The sequence below is a fragment of the Acanthochromis polyacanthus genome, chromosome 14, assembly GCF_021347895.1.
Source record: "Acanthochromis polyacanthus isolate Apoly-LR-REF ecotype Palm Island chromosome 14, KAUST_Apoly_ChrSc, whole genome shotgun sequence".
NCBI classification, from domain to species: domain Eukaryota; kingdom Metazoa; phylum Chordata; class Actinopteri; family Pomacentridae; genus Acanthochromis; species Acanthochromis polyacanthus.
The window spans coordinates 35546395-35565710 of record NC_067126.1 but is presented as its reverse complement, the minus strand read 5'-3'; the positions used below and the strand labels follow the sequence as shown (position 1 = coordinate 35565710).

General features: G+C 40.3%; 2 protein-coding genes across 3 annotated transcripts in view; both read left to right on the top strand.

Annotated features, from left to right (window-relative positions):
- fhip1b (FHF complex subunit HOOK interacting protein 1B) overlaps positions 1–4833 on the top strand; it is a 36287-nt gene extending 31454 nt beyond the window's left edge. For both annotated transcript variants that reach the window (XM_051958536.1, XM_051958537.1), the window contains exon 12: positions 951–4833. In XM_051958536.1, the coding sequence (XP_051814496.1) occupies positions 951–1264 (314 nt within the window). In that variant the 3' untranslated portion in view covers positions 1265–4833. The remainder of the gene's footprint in view (positions 1–950) is intronic.
- Positions 4834–7992: 3159 nt separating this feature from the next.
- Positions 7993–18263, top strand: LOC127537292 (uncharacterized). Its single transcript, XM_051959454.1, has 3 exons — positions 7993–8158; positions 13404–15365; positions 15441–18263. Exons 2-3 carry the CDS (start codon positions 13446–13448, stop codon positions 16182–16184), a joined length of 2664 nt encoding a protein of 887 aa, XP_051815414.1. The 5' UTR covers positions 7993–8158; positions 13404–13445; the 3' UTR covers positions 16185–18263.
- Positions 18264–19316: the final 1053 nt, after the last annotated feature.

Sequence of the window (19316 nt, the reverse complement as noted above, 5' to 3'; positions counted from 1 at the left end):
TGTCCAAAACATGTCCTGAAGTCGGTATAAAATCCACGAATCGGTCGTTTTCAATGAAATGCACTTCGCGATGTGCGTCCAATATTCCCTGTATTTTTCGTAATTTTTTTTTAATTTAAAAATAGAATATTAGCGATTTTTTGTACTGAAAACGGCTGGAATTGACTGAAGCTTAAAGGGTTGATATTAATTTTGTTCCCAGGATATGTGCACAATTCAAACTGTGGATTAATTTCAGTGTGGTTTACATATACGAATTAAAATGATCACTTTATTTAACCCGCCTGTTGTGCTCATTTATGTGCACCAAAAAATATTGTTTCCTTGTCTGAAAAAATCCAAAAATTCAGCAAAAAAATTTCCCATATTTCTGAAAATTTGCAAAACTTTCAGGAAGAAAATTCCAATAATTCCTTAAAAGTTTCCTTAAAAGTTTTATCATCCTTCACATTCTTATAAGTTTATTTTTTATCGTTGTTACTTTCTTGAATTTAATTTTTTTGTCGTGTTTTAAGATGTTCAGACTGGAGGAGCTGCAGCAAAACCAGTCAAGGAGCGACAGAATTAGTCTTTGTAATTTATTAAAGGATAATAAAGAAGAGACCTGCAGAGTGATTATTCCAGATGAAAGGCAGAGATCTGAACCAAACAACAAATACAGACTTCTAACAGCATCTGTCCTTCACAGACTTTAATATTATTCACATTTAGTAGTTTAGGGGGAAACCAGAATAAACACTGGCATTTCAGTTCCTTTTTGTACACTTTTGGTTTTGCCTGTCTGACCTCCTGCTTCGCTCACGGCTGGCGATGTTATTTGTTTTGTTTTTGGGGTATGAATTCACCCAATCCTGTTCTGCTCATCAAACCGTCTCTTCAGTCAGTGGTCAGTGTGATAAAGTTGTTGTCTACACTGTGAGAACTCTAACTCTTACTCTTTTGTCCTCCAGTGAAGAGTCGGAAGCCCTCTCTGGGGGACCTGATCCTTCGTCACACCAACAGCCCGACTCGAGCTCGACACGCCGCTCAGCTGGCCCTCGCACACGTACGGGACGGCGGCCAATCACTGCACAGCGCTCTGTTCCGGGGCGGCGGCGGCGGCGGAGGAGGGTCCGGCCTGGAGAAACAAGCCGAGGCTCTGCGGGTGAAGAACGCCGTCTACTGCGCCGTCATCTTCTGCGAGTTCCTCAAGGAGCTGGCCGCTCTGGCTCAGGAGCACGCCGTCAGCCTGCCCTTCCCTCAGAGCCAGGAGGCCGAGGAGTAGACGGGAAAAACAGACTTCTAGTTTAGCTCTTAGCCTCCGTTTGTTTCTGCTCGGGCTGTGAAGGATTGTCCATCACCAGAGGACAGACTAGAGCACCCAGACTTCTCTGTCACTGTAAGGATGCAGACAGAGACAGGAAACCAGTGGCATTTTTCTACCAAATGATCCTAGGATACCTATAGGACTGGAAGAGTTTTCCTCATCTGTAAACTTGTGATATTGTGCATATCATGTATTATATTTACATTCTATAGCTTGTACATACACACACCACGTCACGGTTTAATGTGACACAGTGGAAACAGACTAAAGAAGTAGGTGCACATACCGGTGCTAGTCGTTTTCTTTTACTTTGAAAGGGTGCTTTCAGGTGGCACAGAGAAGGTTTTATCTTCAACAAAATTCAAACAAACACCAAAAACTCGTTTTGGCAGGAGAACGCTGTGCAATCAGCTTCAGAGTGATCCAATCACTTCAGCATCTCTGGACAAGAATCATCTCCGCTTCATCCTCAGTCAAGGACGGCTCACGGAAAAAGCCAGAAGTTTATTTTGAAAGGCTGCACTGCTAGTCATCAGATGGAAACTGGAAACCAGAGGTGTGTGAATCAGCACGACTACCACAGAAGTACTGGAAAACTGGGAGTAATTAATGCCATTTACAAAAGAAATGTTTTAAACGTTTGACATTTGCACCATTTTCTAGACATATCAGGAGGCAGGCGTGTGTGTGTGTGTGTGTGTGTGTGTGTGTGTGTCACTGCGTGTGTGTGTTTTAATGAATGACTCCAGCTCTTCAGGCCATTAGTAAGCCATTCACCTGCTGCCATCAGAGACGCTGTGGGACTGAAAAAGGCAGCGCTGCTTTGGAAGTTAATCTTTTTGAAGACACCTCAGAGGTTTTTTTCTTTTTTCCTTTCTTAGAAGCATTGGCGTGATTTACATTTACTTAAAATAAGGATGGTCTCATGAGGCGTTCACTGACTCTTCTTTAAGCACATTTTAGTTTGTGAGCTTAAAAACAAAGCACCTTTTTTTTCCGTTTCAGTAACTTTGAGGTGAAGCAGGTCGAACTGAACAAACAGCCGTTCGTCTTAGAAGTTAACATGCTGCTATTCTTAAAAACACTCATTTCATTAACAGCTGCGGTTCAGTTTCCCCGTTTCATCGTTCGGTACCCAGTGGAAACGTGAGGATGTGGACGAGCCGGTGCCAGATCAGCGTTTCATTGAATTAGTTTTGTCTGAATGAAGCCGCTCAGTGTTAAAGCGTTTGCCAAGTCTAAAATGATTCAACGTTTTTCCTTTCCTGGAATTGTTCTGTGTTCTTCGTTTGTTTTTGAAAATGCTAATTCTTCATTTTTACAGGTCTGAAATGTAGAAGATTATGAGAACATCATTACAAACCTGTAAAATTCAGAGTCAAATCGTCTCCTTTTCACTTCTTTTTTTTGTTGCACATACTAGCCATTCTCTCTCAGCAGTAGAGAAACTGCCTGCCATCCTGCGACGTCTTTTCTCCGACATTTAACACGTTTTCCTCGACAACATTCTCGTCTCTCTGAACAAGTTGAGGCCTTTTCAGCTTGTCTAAGCCATAGCCGTGCTCGTCATGTTTGTAAATGTGGCCGTACGTCACTTTTCTACCGAATTTCTAGACACATTTCGTAACAACCCGTAGTTTTCTAAATAAATACCGATAGCGTGAAGATTCTGCATGCGAGTTAAGGCCAGGTTTATAGCTAATTAATTAGTCTAATAGTGTTTGGTTCGTCAGTAGTTCTGGGCTTAATTTAGCTTCCATGCAGTAGGTTTTAGAGATCAGTGGCGACGGCGAGAACAAGTTTCGCTCTGAATGTTAGCGCTCGGCTAAGTAAATTAGTAGAGAAATCACGTCTGTCTTTGGCCCACTGCCATCCGTCCGTCTGTTCACCAGGTCTGCTGTACATCCGCTGCTTTTCAAACTAAACTATGTCTGCAAACAGTCGTGTTAAAGATCGATCAGAGTGGGATGGGTTTTCAGCCTCACAGCCACTTATCAGTCAGTTATTAGCTTCCTGAGATATGTTGATGGACACCAAAGACAATCTCTAACAGCATCTGTTTAAACAATCGTTGATAATTTCATTTGTTGTCCATGCAGCACTTATTCAAAGTGTCGCCAAATGACCCCATTAAAAAGGTGCCAGTTTAGTTTGTTTTAAACACAAAAATCAAAAAGGGAGCTGCTCTTCAGAACTTCAATTGTTGGCATTGATTTTTTTTTCCTGATTTGGGATTTTATTCTATGTACAACTGTTTTTTTATTTTTTAAAATTGTAGCTTGTGTTTCGTTTGTATTTGTGGCGTTTTTCTAAAAGGGATTGTTTCCTAGCAGGGACTTTAACGTCTTCCTGAACTTCTCAGACTGTAAGCAGACACAAACTCACACGGTGAAATGAAGCAGAGGGTTTGCTAAATAGATCGATGCTTCAGGTGGATTACTTGGCTTTACGGAAGCTGGTACTCCGTGAAAACGAACGGCAGCAAATGAAGTGAGCACTCCAGCTGTTCAGACGTCAGCAGAGAGGAAGTTCAGAGCTCAGTCTGTTGAAAACACAAATACAAGCGCTGATTTAAACAAAAAAAAAAGGGTTTTGGCTTTCTACGGTGGAGCAGCTGCCACGCCTGGATGTTAAAGCCAAAGCACAAACAGAAAAGCTGGCTGTGATGAAGTCTTTACATATTTAATCTGTTTACTAAGAGTGAAAGCTTCCAGAAATGGATCAGTTTTCATGTTTGCTCGGTAAACAGACGTCTCACCTCAGCTCTGCTCCGTCAGATGTTTGTTTCCTGATAACTGACAAAAACCCAAAGCTAAGCTTGAAAAAAAAAAGTGTTTTCGCTGTTTCTGCTGTTTTTACTCCTTCACTTGAACACTACAGTGATTTTGAATAGTCTTTCACATCCGTTTAGTTTCCTGAGCATCTGGAGATGCTTCACAGCTTCATGCAAAGAGCGACCCAAAGTCTTTCACTGAACATTTATTTCCACTAACAGCAGCTTCGGCTTCCCTTCAGCTGTTTTTACAGTAAAAATGTCTGATTATTCCAACTTAATCATCACCTCAAGGACTCGGTTGTCACTTCTAACTGATTTCCTGACGGATCCTGTCGGCGCTGCGCCATGTTTGGTTTGTGTTGATGCTCATCACAGGATGTACAACACGTTCAGCACGTTTTCTTTCACTTCTCCCCCCTGTGATCTATGCAAACCATGCTCGGTTGTCCCTGGTTTGAAGCTGAAATGAAAGATGATTGATTGATTTTAATGTGTAAATACTGTAAAAACAAAAAAAAAAGGAAGAAAAAAATAAGAGAGCACTGGGTGGAAACGCAGATGTGTGTGAAGTAAGCAACAGGACAGAATGAGAATCATGAATAATGTAATGATGAATGTTGTCAGAAATATTTTTCTATATTTTGAAATCATTAGAAAAAAAAAGGACAAAAATACAAAGTGGGAAAAGCTGTCAGAAGAACACTACAAAGGGAATGTTTTTATTAATTTATAAATTCTTTGCCTAGCAATATTCCACGTGTCCTGGCGTCTTTTTCTTTGTGTCTTTGAACTTTAGAAATAATTATTTGCCTTCTACACTCCCTCACAGACAGATACTGTAGCTGTTGTTGCGCCGCTTTCTCGTTTGCTCTTTCACTTTGTTGTTTGTTTGCGTTGTGGATCAGAATCTGTTTGTTCTAAACATTGCAGTGGAGTTTAACCCTCGTGTCGTCCTGCGGGACAAATTGACCCGTTTTAAGGGGTCAGTTTGTCCCTTATTTCACAGGTTCGCAAAGCCATTATAGTGTACAGGCTCTTCACAATGTTTGATATGACCCAGTTTAACATGCCATACTTCATTTTAAAGCGTATGAGTTGCAAATGATCATTTTAACAGTTACAAGTTACATGCAGTGATCCCTGGGGACAGAATCTTGTCATAAACATGCCAATACACATTTCCCGGTGACCCATCTTTAAATGCCATCTACTCCATAGATTTTGGATTAATGACTATGATACCTTTTGATAGAGTAACCTACTGTAGAACAAATAATGGGTGCTTTGGGGAGAACTCTTTTTCTTATTGCCACAGCAACCATTTCAATACAGATAACTCTTTACCCCAGAATGAAAATGGTCTTAAGTGGTCAGATTATAAAGTATTTAAAAAGGCATCCATTATTTTAAGAAGTACTGTCTTAAGAACAATCTGTGAAAAAATCTTTATGATTGCTCAAATAGTTTAAAAGTTTTTAGGTTTTATGTAACGCCTGTCCCAAAAAATACAGATTTTGAGAAAATGGCAGATAAAGATTGTGAACCATGCACAAGTGCTCGCCAAGCTGTTGTATGTCACCGACTAAACATTTCTTTGATACCTAATGAATAGTTTAAGCACTTAAAATTTGTTTTAGATTTTTTGAAGGCATATAAGGTGTCCTCCCCCCTTAAAGTTTGAAAATGTGGGGAAAAAAACAATATTTTCACAGTGAGACTTCTTATCTCCACATTTTCAACATTTTGGGGAAATTTGTGAACATTTTTTTGGTGGAAAAAAAAAGAAATGTTAAAAATGTTTCTGAAGAAGATTCAGCCAAAAAAAAAAAAATCAACCAAAATCCAGCGGAAATCGCTTAAAGAAAATGCTGGAAGTTTTCCTGATATCTGTGTCTATCATCTTAGACATTTTTAGGATTTTTTTTGGGAGATTTTTTAAAAACAAAAGTAAAATATTTACAGGAGTTTTCTGATTTTTTTAAGGGAAATTCTTAAATTATTGGAATTTTCTTCCTGAAGCTTTTGCAAATTTTCTGAAATTTGGGAAATTTTTTTGCAGAATTTTTCTTTTCTTTTTTTTTTCCAGACAGGGAAACAATATTTTTTGGTGCCCACAAATGAAGACAACAGGAGGTTAATGGACCAAGTGTAGATGTTGACAGCGGGTCCACATGGACTTTGTAGACTCTCACATACATGCAGATCCATAAAATGAAAAGCCAGCATCCCACTTTGTGGATCCACCAGGGTTGGAAGCTTCATCTTGTTGAGTTTACACCAACGCCGCCTAAAATCTGTAGAACTACACTGCTCTAAAAACATAAGGGAGCACTTTAATCATTGATATATGTGTACTGATTGATCGATATCCCAGAAATGAGGCTGAATTCCTGTTCTACTGTGATGGAAGTGCTCCCTTCATTTTTTTGAGCAGTGAATACTACAAATAGATGATTAGACCACCCTTCTTTTCTTCACTTTCTTGTTCATTTTAATGCCTGGTACAACTAAAGGTACATTTGTTTGGACAAATATAATGATAACAACAAAAATAGCTAATAAGAGTTCGATTTCAGAGCTGATATCTAGACATCTGGAGGCGTCCACAGATTTCTAAATGTTCTCCAGCAGAAATCCAATACAGGCTGAGTGCTCTTAGTAACAGTTTGTTTGGAAACTTACTCTTGTAGAGTATTTCACTAAAATGTGAAAACGTTCACAGTGAGAAATAAGCCGTTTTTTTCCAGTAGTTAGAGTGGCAGCTGGATGATTTCCATGAAGTAGCACTGACCTCAAATTCATGCAAACGAGGAGCAGCCAAGCAGCCAGCCCTGTTTCCTAAAACACACTGAGATGCTCCCAGAATGCATTGCTCAGCTGCTTACATAGAATGAATGAAAATGTTTGCAAAGGATGGATTCTGTGGACATCGATTTTCAAAAAAAAAACAGTCATTACACAAATCATGTTATCATTTTGTTTTTGTCTGATTAAACGTAAACACACAGGCCACTTGTTGTAATGGCGTTATGAATCTGTTTGGATGGATAGATCTTTCTTTTTTTTTACATTTTAAGTCTAGTTACATTAAAAATGACATTATTTTGTGTAGCAGAAGTATCAGATGAGCCCTCATGTTTCCCTTGGCACACCTTGAGCCTGAGCTTCTCCTAACTAGAGAGCATGTTAGCATGCTCAGAGCGGCGGTCATTTATTATTTATCCATGGAGCGGGAGCTGCATGCTGCTGCCTCATATTCCACACATTGTAGTTGCAGAAACCTGGAGAAGACCCACTTCTATGAGCAGATCATCTGTTAGAAACCTATTAGTTCAATTAGTTCTAAACTATTTATAATTTCCCTGCTAGGAATACAGCGATCATTTAAAGCACTTCTTCAAGCATTCCTTCTTGAATTCCCCTCAGGATTAACAAAGTATCTATCTGTCCATAGTCTATACATCTATCCATCTGTTGCTGATGGATGGATAGACATATCTATCCATCTATCATCTATCCATCTATCGTCTATCCATCATCACCTATCCACCTATCCATCCATCTGAAATGCCAACATATAAACAGTGTAGCTAAAGGTACTGGGGCGTCTGTCTTTACACGCATATCAACTTTAATGACATCCCATTCTTAATCTGTAGGGTTTAATTAATATGGAACTGTTCCACCCTTTGCAGCTCTAATAGCCCCAGTCTAGAAAATCATTGTTTAACGCCGATCACAAAGGAAATCCCTGCCATCAACCTCAACAGAAACACTTCCATGAGACTCCATCACGACAACAGAACATGCAGAACATGACTGCGGTTTGTGTTACTAATGGATTTGCTGCATTTCCTAAAAACACACAAACAGTGAAGCTCACAGCCTGAAAAGCAAAGACAAAAACCCAGAGCGGATGCACGTTAAGTTTGCATACAGAGAAACTGGAGTCGGCTTGGCCGTCTCCTAGCAACCAGGGGAAGAGCAGCGAGGAGCGCCGGAGGCTGGAGCTGAAGGAGTGAGCAGATGAGCGGAGCAGAGCATGGGGTCGTAGCGGCGCTGCTACCTGACGACAGGTAAGACACCGTTCTGCAGGAGTGTCGTGGTCTCGTCATCTAGTAGAGTTTCTGTATTCTGTGATTTCACGTCGGTTTTGTATGAAAAGGTGAACATTAGAAGGTCATTTCTGATGCATATTTGACTTAATTACAGCCATTTTTGATTCTTTCTAACCCTCCTGCTGTCCTCATTTACAAGCACCAAAAGCTTTTTTTTTTCTTCTTTTTTTTTCTCTTTTTTTTATAGCCCCAAAAGCTATTGTTTCCTTGTCTGAAAAAAAAATACAAAAATTCAGCAAAAAGTTCCCCAAATTTCTGAAAATTTGCAAAACCTTCAGGAAGAAAATTGCAATAATCCCTTAAAGTTTTATTTTTTAAAAAAAATTCCTCAAATTTGGCAAGAAAATTCTTAAAAATATTTTTTTTAAAAAAGTAAAAATCTTCCCAAAAAAAACCTAAAAATGTCTAAAAAAATCCTAAAAATGTCTCAAGTGATTGCATATATATCAGTAAAACTTCTAATATTTTCTTGAAGATCATTCACAAAAAAAAAAAAAAAAATCAACCAAAATCCAGTGAAATTCACTGGATTTTGGTTGATTTTTTTTTAATGAATGTTCTTAAGAAACATTTTTAACATTTCTCTTTTTCCACCAAAAAATGTTCAAAGATTTCACAAAAATGTTGAAAATGTGGACATCAGAAGTCTCACTGTGAGAATACTGTTTTTTTTCCACATTTTCCAACTTTGAAACGGGTCGATTTTGACTCGCAGGACGACACGAGGGTTAATATCAAAGCCTAAATTTGTAGCATAAATACTGTTTTTCCTCATTTGCTTCCTTTAATGTGATCCAGCATTCACAAAGATGAGCAACTGGACTCCTTCATCTATAATGTAGTTTGGTAATACGAGGAGAAACCAACAGAACTGACACACTGCCTCAGATACACCTCATCTACAACGTAACGAACTGCACTGCAGGAGGTGGAAGAAGCAGCTCTCAAAATCAATTGGGTCCAATTAGCTGCACCAAAACGAAGAAAGTCAAAGTTCTGCATTCGTTACTTTACCCTAAATAAACAGAAATGTTCTCAAGGGTCAAAAATACAAAGAAGTCACATGAATATATGTTTAAATATTAAAGTGTTTGTAACTTCTACCAGCAGACTGACATTAGGCTGCTGGTTCAACTATTAATGCAATAATAATTCAGATACATTAAATACAGCCAACCTCTACAACACCTTCTTACCCTCTATAATAATAATAACAATCATAACAACAATATCTAGGCTCAACAAAAGAAGCTATAGAACAGTTCATAAGTTAAGAGAACTACTCATGAAATTAGGAATTAGCTTTTCCTCTTCAGAGATATTTTTATTTTGCCACTGACTTCATGAAGACAGTCAAAGCTGATTACTGATAAAAAATTAAGTTGTTCCCTACGTTATAGAAGAAGAATTTATGGGTTGTCTCCTTAATCATTATAATCACGGACACAGTTTTTTTTTAAATTTACAAGCATTTTTTAAATCATGTCGCTCTATTTAAATTTACTTCAGCAGTTTTTGTCTTTTTCATGTTTTTGTTCATGTCGTCACTTTAAAAAAATGAATTATTTCACGATGAAATTGTCCATAATTTACTTTTTGTTCATTCTAAGCTGCGATTGCTAATTTCAAGCATGGAAAAATTAATCTTGAAAACAAAAAATACGAGTTTAAGCAGTCTTACAAGTGAGAAATTCACACAAATAGACCATTTATCAACTAAAATGTCATTCAAAGGAGTTTATTTTTAGTCAAACTGCATCTGAAATATTTCCATATTTATTGCTGTCTGAAAATATCCTGTAAATAAAGAGAAGAAAAAGAATCAATGAATTACAATTTTTATCTTGAAATGCTGCATTTAAGCATTAAGTGGTAGAAATGGATCTACTCTTAAATTACTTTTTAAAGAGCAGCGTTACCGTTATGACATAAATCTGTTCACAGCCCTTAATTTAAAACACACATATAGCTTATATTAATGTTGTAGCTGAAAACATCTGATTGTCGTTTGTGTCTCCATTTCCAGCTGTCACCTGCTGAAGGCTGCTCACACTCGTTAACACTTTTAATTGTTTCAAAACTCAAGTGAAAAAACCTAAATGTGTGTTTTTTCCCCTACATCAGTTTCTGAGATTGACTGTCCAAGAGCTAATGCTAAGCTAAAACTATTGTCCATTCATGAGGGTTGAAAACTGTAGAAAACTCGAGGACTGAAACACATCAAGGTGTCACACGTTGCTTGGAAATATCGGCAATAAATTGAATTTGGTCTCATGTTTATTCACGGTCAGATTGTTGCTTGAGCTCTCCCAGTTTGTGATATTACAGCGTTTATACGTTCCAACAAACTAACCCGTCAGGACAGCCCAGAAACATCTGTAGTTCCTACATCTGTAATATGCAAACGTTCGACTGGAAATGCAAACAACTACACAAATGTCTAATAAACAAGCACAACAACAAGCAGCCAGATGCCGTAGCTTAAAGATCAACTTCCTGCATACAGCTGAGAAAACGAGTCCCCACAGAGCCCAGTACAATTAGATCTGATTAAAGGCTTTGGCTGGGTTTAATTAAAAGCAAATGCTACCCAACAGGTTTACGGTAAAATCAGTCTCTGCAGGTTAAGTTTATGATTAATATTTAATCAGAGCATCAGAGGTTTAATATCACACATTCCCATTGGTGTTTTTAAACAGACAATGAAGGCTTCTGCATCTAGTTTTTAATCTTTTCTTTTCCTCTCTAACGGTTTTTTTTTTAACGATTTAAGTCCCAGAATGAACCTGGTAGAACTCAGACATGTTAACTGCATGGAAAAGTTGTATTTTCTTGCTTCCACAGCCTCATCTTAACCCGCATGTTACCTGCAGAGCCACACATTAATCCGATGTGAAGAGTGCTGAAAAATAATTAGCAAATACTTTACTTTTGTTTATTTATGACTGAAAATCAGCCATCCTGTGTTTTCTTCATGCCGCTTTATACACTGCAGTGTTTCACCATCCAAGGCTTGACAGATTGAATATAAACAATACTTGCTACCATTTTTTCTGTAACAGCTGTATAACTGGCACATTCATTGTGAGGCATACAGCAGTAAGTGTGTTAATTCCAGATCACATGACCTGCTCCACATGATGTCATTTCCTCCTGAAGAAGAGATTTTAAAGACTCCAAGGCTTTCTGAGTTATTTAATATAAAGTAGTGTGTAAGTCAGGTGTGGATTTATAGCATTATCACTGTTGTATATAAAATATTTAGAAGAATCTTTGTGTAAAAATGCCATGTGGTGTTTGGTTGTAGGCGGCCATGTTGGTTTTAGGCCTGAAAACAGCAAAAATGTGAACTACGATACAAAAATTATACATTGACCCTGCTCTTATCTGCTCTTAATTATTGAATATGTATGCTAAAGAAGTTTTTCAGTATTAAAAGTTGGCAGAATATTTGACCGTTGCTAATTTTGTCATTTATTTAATATACTGCCGTCATGTTGCTTAGTTCTGATGCATTTTTTTGTTAAATTAGCTTGTTTGTTTTTTTAAATTCATGCTTAAAACTTAACAAAGAAGCAGCAAACATTAAATAGTATTTATGCAGAAGACTGGAAACTGTTTAAGCTCCTATATGAAAAAAAAAAAGACCTGTTCAAGGCCATAAATTTCCTGACGTTTGCTTGATCTAAATGCTGCTTTCTGTTTATTATCCGCCGCCTCCCCGGGGTTCCAGCGTTATCACAATACATCACACAGAGGACAGACATCTTTCAGCGCCACGTCTCCGCATCACTTTGTTCGGCTCATGAATAAAATATCAAAGCGGGGTCTATTCACAGAGCCGGGGAGCTGAGAAGTCTCTCCTTACCTCCCACTCTGGATGCTTCTGGCTGTCTGCCTCCATTTGAAATGCTAATAGATTCCAAAACTTTCTTCCTCCTCTGTGCTACTGCTCTCTGCCCACCGCCTCGTATCTGTATCACCTTTTCACAAGCAGCTGTTCACTTGGCAGCCAGTTAGCACAACAGCACGCCTCTCTGGTGCCAGGAGTCAAAAAAAGAAGCAAAAGTGGTTCCTTCCATCGCCTTTGCCAGACTGGATTAGAGCGAGCCGGATTCAGAATTTCTGCCTGCCGTGCTTTTACACATTAAGAAAACCGTGTCTGATGAGACGTTTTCATTTTAGTCAAGTGTTTCATATTTGGATGTCTCTGTCTTGATGTTAGCACAGATACACCAGACAATAAACTGCCTATTAGGAGCTTCAGAACCTTTTTGAAGTAAATATTTAACTATATTTTAAAAAGGGCCACTCTGCTGACCATTCCTTAAAAATTTACCACAGGGCCTGTTACCTCTCTTTTTAAAATAGGAATGGCTTGCATTAAAAGCATCTATAATTCACTTATAAGGTGCATAAAGTTACCTGCAAACTATATACATAAATAGAGCTGAATTTTAGATTAAATGGCTTCAAAATATGTAGAGATGTGATTATCTGTTGGGCCTGTTTAATGCTGAAGCCAAACTATTTTAGAGGGTTTCTAACTGCAGTCAAAAATGACCCCAAATATGAAGTGTTGCACCAGTTTTGCCATTAAACAGCAACAAGAGTCAAAACTGAAGTTTCTCTGACACTGAAGGACTTCAGAAAAATATATTAATTAGCAATTCTAAAAAGTTATTCCAGTGAAAATAAGTTACTTTGGTGGCAGCATCTGAGCCTTTGGTTGATTTTTCTTCTGGATTTCTAATGAACAGCGTCGTTACAAGACTAAAATTAGGACTTTATAAATGCATAAATACGTCAGACTCAGGAAATGTGGCTTCTTTTAACAAACTGTCATTGTAAAAGCATAGATACTAATAAAATAATGCATTGAGTGTTTTTTAATGGCAGTGTATTGCAATGCCTTTCTAATAATGGTGTACCAAACAAACTTGGCGATCTTCCCTCATAGCATAAAAACAGCACAGTTTCCTGTACAGATTGGTTCTAATATGGTGTTATAATCTACGGGCCTCTACACACTGTACGATTTTTGGCCGTCCCGGACTAATTATCAGCAGGGCGAGGGCTCTGTTCATGTTTGGCTAGTTTCCCTTTAATTACCTGACGTATGATTCACCAGTGGGCCTTTATTATATTCATACTGTATTGTTTATGTGTGCATTTGTCTTTCCTTTAATATGTCCTTCTGTAGGAATTAAAGCTGAATGCTAGAAGAGTAAAGACCCATCCGTCCATGATGTTTGTGGGAACTTCTGTGGGTAGCAGCCCCACTTGTCCAGTCCCGGCCCACAGTCCTGATTATCAGTCAGACGGTCCATCCCCTCCATGCTGGTTAACTCAGGCTCGGTGCGACCTCGCCCAGGCCGAGGCCGAGCTACGACGCCTGCAGGAGCGTCACATGACCGAGACCGAATCTGTCAAGCGAGGTGTTGAACGAGCCATATTGGGAGCAAGGAGAGAAGAGCGCCGCCTGCTGGAGAGGGTGGAGCAGGACCACCGGGACACTCAGCAGCGTCTGGAGCAGGTCCAGAGGGAAAACACAGCAGCTGCCCGGGTCAGTCAGTCCCTGCTGGACCAAAGGCTTCGGAAAGTGGCTCAACTTCAGGAGCGGGTTCAGGATGCTGGCCAGTCAGTTCTGAATGAAAGTGTTCCAAACCAGAACCTGCTGCTAAAGGAGGTGGCAGAGTTCCTACAGCCCTGGGAAATCTCAGTTGCCCTGAAGAAAGTGAACTTCAAACCCAGCCCCCAACCTAATGCCGTCGCCTTCGGAGACATTCGGGTGCACGAACAAAGCCTTTGCCTGCATGTTGGTGGTTGTGGTCCACAGGGACAGATGTGTGCTCTCCATTTACAGGAGATCCTGTCTGAAGATACAAACCATCAAGGTTCTGGAACAGAAAAGAGCAATCAAGGACAGGGCTGGACCTCATCAACAGGGAGGGTAGTCAGAAAGATCAGCCTCTCTAACCGGAGTGATCTGGGTTCAGAGGAGGAACAAAAGATCTCTGCCGCAAACATAAATCGCTGGCTTCCAAAGTGTGAACAATCTGAGTGGGAAACTTCCCAAGAAGACGAGATAGATTCAGGTTCCTTCCAGTCGCAGGGGGAGGATGCATTTCTGGCTGTCCCTACGGTGCTAAAAAACATGGATACTGAAGGCAAGGATCAGGTGTACAAGATGAACAGTAATGGAAAACAACACTCACCAAGAAACCAGAGGAAACTTCTTTCTGTGCCCTCCAATAGAATGCCATCCTCCTCACCTGAACGAAGACAGGACCATGCTAAGCTGGGTCACTGCCTGAGCTTAGACAGTCAGAATGGAGATAAAGGAAAAGTGAGTCAAGAGTCCAGTAGTAGACTGCTAAGGTACGGGAACAGCGCCCTAGCATCTCCCAGGATGACTCCAAGAGACTCTCTGGCCAGCCAAAGCTGCCTCGACCTCACCTCTAGGGGTCGCCCTCACTCTCGCCTCAGCCAGTCCTCGGATGAACACTCTCTGGGCACACTCGGTGATTCTGGTAGAGCTCCATCTCCAACAGACAGCCTTGACTCCAGCTACACCTTCATTGTCAGCCCGTCTCATGACTACAGTCTGAACAGAGGCTCTTTGAACTACAGCTGCCGCTTATCAAAGTCTGCAGTTGACTTGACGCACAAAACACGTCCGCTGATCAGTGGTGGGACCAATGATCATGGAGTGTGGAAAGCTAAGTGTAGCAACTTCAACTCCATGTCGAGCTCCACCTCAGCCTCTCCAGCTCTCAGTAGGGGACCTCGGGTTTCTGACATGGGGCAGACCTCATCTTACCCGACATACAGAGGTCAGAATATGTTGCACCAGCCACAGAAAAAAGTTGCAGCAGTTGCACTAAAACAACAGCTCGTGGCTCGGTCTTTATCCATGTCGGTCATAGATGGTTCCTCTCAAGACCCAAGGAGAAGCAGAGGAGAAAGAGGAGAACCAGCACTTGTGGAATTAGAGGAAGAAGGTGATCCCTCCTTCTCGCTATTTAACCCCAGAGACGTCCCTCTCATTGGGCAGTTTGGAAAGCAAGGTTCGGGTCGGGCTGACCTTACCCTGCCCAGCGGTATCCATGCAACTCCCCAGGGCCAACTCTTTATAGTGGACTGCGGAAATGCACGTGTTCAGGTATGTGTGATGTCAAACATGTATGATCCACAGTAGATATCTATGAGGTTAAAACTAACTTGAATTCTGAAACAGGTGACAGATCCTCGGGGAAATGTCCTCCAGCAAGTGACCTCCCCAACTGCTGATGGTTCTGCCAGACGATGTCGAAACTACTTTGACATCGCTGTCAATGCCAAGGGTCTGATTGCACTGAGCTGTGCAGCAGAGAGAGCCCTGCTGGTGTTCAGCCGACATGGCCGCCTGCTCCAGACCTTTGGAGGGTCTGGGTTGGGCTCTGCTAAAGATGAACTGGAAGCTCCCAGAGGTGTGACTGTGACCAGGCTAGATGAGTTCCTAGTGGCTGATATCCGGAAAGGTACCCTCGTTGCCCTGAAGCTTGAAACTAAGACTGGCTCCCGTCTGGAGCGCACAGTGGTGACCGGATTCCACAGACCATACTTAGTGGCAGCCTGCTTGAGCTCAGGCATGATAGCAGTGTCCGAAAGGGGCAACGAAACAGGCCGAGTGCCTTGTGTCAAAGTCCTGGAGCCAGGATGGAACACGGTGAGGGTTCTGGGTGTATGTGCCGGCATGGGGCCAGTCCTGGCCTGCCCCTGGGGTATCTGTATAGATACAGATGGTAATGTGTTGGTGGCAGACTGGGGGGAGCAGCACAGAGTCCTGTTATATCCTGCTCAGGGAACAGGGTGGCCCATAGTAAACCAGGGCTTGAGTAGTCCTCGTGGCCTGACGCTGTTACCTGAGGGTCAGCTAGCCGTTTCAGACAGCATGCATCACTGCATTAAGATCTACCAGTACAAAGCAGCCCGAGACTAGAAAGAGCTGACATGTAAGGAGACACAATGTTCAAAGAAAACTATCTCAAAGGAAATCAGCCACATCTGAATAATAACTATTAAATCAACAATTAGCTGCAGCTCCTGGACTCACACTAAACTTCTGAAATTAGACTGACAAATAATGTTTTGGTGACGGGTCCAGCTGGACTGGAGGAGTCATGAGTCTGCCTGGATTTGAAAGTCAAAAGCTATCCATTCATCATTAAAGCAGAAAACTATAAAGCTAAGCTACAGAGAGAAAACTGAGCATCCACAGCCTTCACTTTCAGCGTGCTAGTTTGTTTTTGCTGAGCTGCTCAGAAGCATTCAGGCTCAGATAGAATTACTGTTTATTTCTGACGGTGGTTTGTAGATTAGAGTTCAGTTAGAGTCTGCTCAGTGTCTGTGTGCTGCTGCTGTGATACCAGAGCTGCTAACATTCAGGCGATAACTGAGGTCAGCATTCACTGGAGTTTTAATACTGTCAAACATGAATGCACAAACATCTGCTACTATAATTTATTACACTTTTTAAAGAAGAGAGAGAATTTGAAGTGGTGGGACAGAGATTACTTTGTGTTCCAGTGTGGTGTTTTTATTTTGATGTGTTTGAACCAAAAGGATTTCTGTGTTTCAACTGAACCTAGTCATGATTAGATTCAGGAAGTCCTTCAAATTCTACGATTTGTCTCGCTGTCACTGATCTTCACTGACAGCGAGCGGCACTCAGAGGCTTCTTTCAGTCCTCCCACTCCCCTCTTTTACCACAAGTGTCTGTCATGTAAATCTACCGCTCTTTGATGGATCTGTATTTAACACAGGGATACGCTGATGCCTTCAAGTACTCGTGGGTGAAGCGTCGACAGTGAGCCAGACTGCCATCCAGATTTTCTTCAGTGAGATGTGTCTGTGCGTTGCAGATGTTTTATTCAGGAAATCACCGCTTATTTGGGATGTGGAGTTATTAGGTGTATGTTTATGCAGATAATTTGCTGCAGTTTGTCACTTTTACACAATCAGGAGTTTTGAAATCGCATCACACATGACAGGATGTTATTGAAATGAGTTGAAATGAGTTTTGCGATCTGTAGCTAATGTCAGCAGCAGTGCTTGGAAACAGATTCTCCAAGGTGCTCTGGACAGTAGTGTGATGATCATAACCATCCAAATTATTGACTCAAATAAATCAAACATCTTTAATATTATCGAATCGGACTTGATCAGTTGGGTCAAACGTGGAAACTTGGCCAGAAACTCATGACATGTGAGCCCTTGTTTTGTCCAGTACCACTCAGATAATTCCAAACATTGCATTCATTTTATTAACCATGCTAATGTATCTTAGATTTGGTTTCACATATTCAACCAAAGATAGACTTTTGTACTCTTTAACAGTAAAACAACTAACATGTGTCATTTAGTTTTAGCTTAAATAATGCAATTCTGTCATTTAGAAGTTTTAGAAATGGAAATATTTATGGGTTAGACAGTTTTTATCCTTCAACTGTTATAAAACTATAAATCCCCAGGCAGTAACAATGAGGTTTTAACCTTCCGACAGTAGAAGTAAATGATTAGTCGTTCTTAAATACAGCTTAGACGTTGATGCATCCATAATTTAATGCTGAGGTAATCCTTCACTATCTGTACTTACTTTTAATACGTCCGCTTTTATAAACTCTCAATCCTTTCTACTTTTTATTAAGTTAATTTTTAAATTCTGTTGCTGTATTGGTATGTTTAACTGACAAAACCACTGAAGTGCTTTTCTGCTGCTTGGATTCCATCCAAAGTGTTTTCATCCCTCTCTTAGATAAAACCATGACATTCTAAAAACAGAAACAATACGCTGGAAGGCTTCCAGCTGCGAGTGTGAGCTATTATCCAAAAAGACAAGCTTGTTACGTCTTGTCATTTTTACTTTCATGACTGTAAACATGTTTATTCATGGGAAATCTGCAGCTTTAATGATGTGCATGTTAAAAAGAATTTAAAAAAAAATAAAAAATAAGGTTGAAATTTAGTTTATTGTGATATTTTCCTCATTAGGCTTTGCTATGGGTCATAACACAAAAGAATCTAGACGATAACTGGTATTCCTATCATAATGCTCCTAGCATGGAAAACAGCTTAGAAAGAAACTACTGAAAGTTACAAAGATGCTTTTGGAGAATTTGAAAAAAATGCATTTGCCATACATGAATGTTACATTCACAAATGACGCTACAGAATGCAAAAAAAAATTGATTAATTATCAAGAGGTGAGTTAAGTTCTGCCGTAAAAACACTACAGATTTAATGCTGATATAGATTTAATCATCGCTAAATGAATTTCCACACACAGAGAAGTGAAGGACCTCCAGGGTTTAGTGCTCACTTCCTCCTGTTGCCAAGCGAACAATAACATCAGGGCTTTGTTTGCATTTTAGTCAGTTTCCTGCACATCTAAGAGACTCGTCCGGCCTCTCCACAGATCAAACACCCCCTCACTCCTCCCAGCTGTTCATCAGTTCAGCTCCACTCTCATCCATAGCCTGTATAATAAAGAGTCCATGCTCTCATCGCTGCATTCACAGTTTGAAAATGTGTCATGATTGCCTAGTGGAGAGCGACGTTCGCTTCCTGCTGCAATACATTCTGTGCAGATTGAAAATGATTCTGAGGTGGTTTTGCTTGGTCATGGTGTCCTGTCATACCAGAAAAATGGTGCACTGATGTCATCTTTACTTTGAAGACTCAGAACATGGCTCTATTGTAAACACACAGGAAAAGCTGGGCGAGCGCTCCTCATTTAGAACGTATGAAAAGATGGATGAGTCTCCATGACGTCGCCCAGGTTTCACAAACAGCGACTTTAAACTCAGTGTCGTCAACTTGGCAGCGTCCAGCTCCTAAATGATCTAAAAATGAGCAAAGACGTGGAGCCTGAATGGAACTGAAGCAACTGTTTCTGCTCCCTGGACTGTTCTATGATGGCAACACCATTAATTACTCTTTAAACCGTAACACAATCTAAACGCTTAACTTATATAACAATTCACCAAACGGAGAATTAGCTATAAAGACCAAAACTGGCTTTAAACATGTTTACTTCTGCTACAAAGTCTTGCATTTTATCATGGTGCTCTAA

What these genes read in the sequence shown, in the direction of transcription:
- LOC127537292 (XM_051959454.1), top strand. Translation starts at nt 13,446, where the DNA reads ATGATGTTTGTGGGAACTTCTGTGGGTAGCAGCCCCACTTGTCCAGTC. An exon ending in GCGGAAATGCACGTGTTCAG is followed by an intron (nt 15,366 to 15,440) that starts GTATGTGTGATG and finishes ATTCTGAAACAG; the next exon opens with GTGACAGATCCTCGGGGAAA.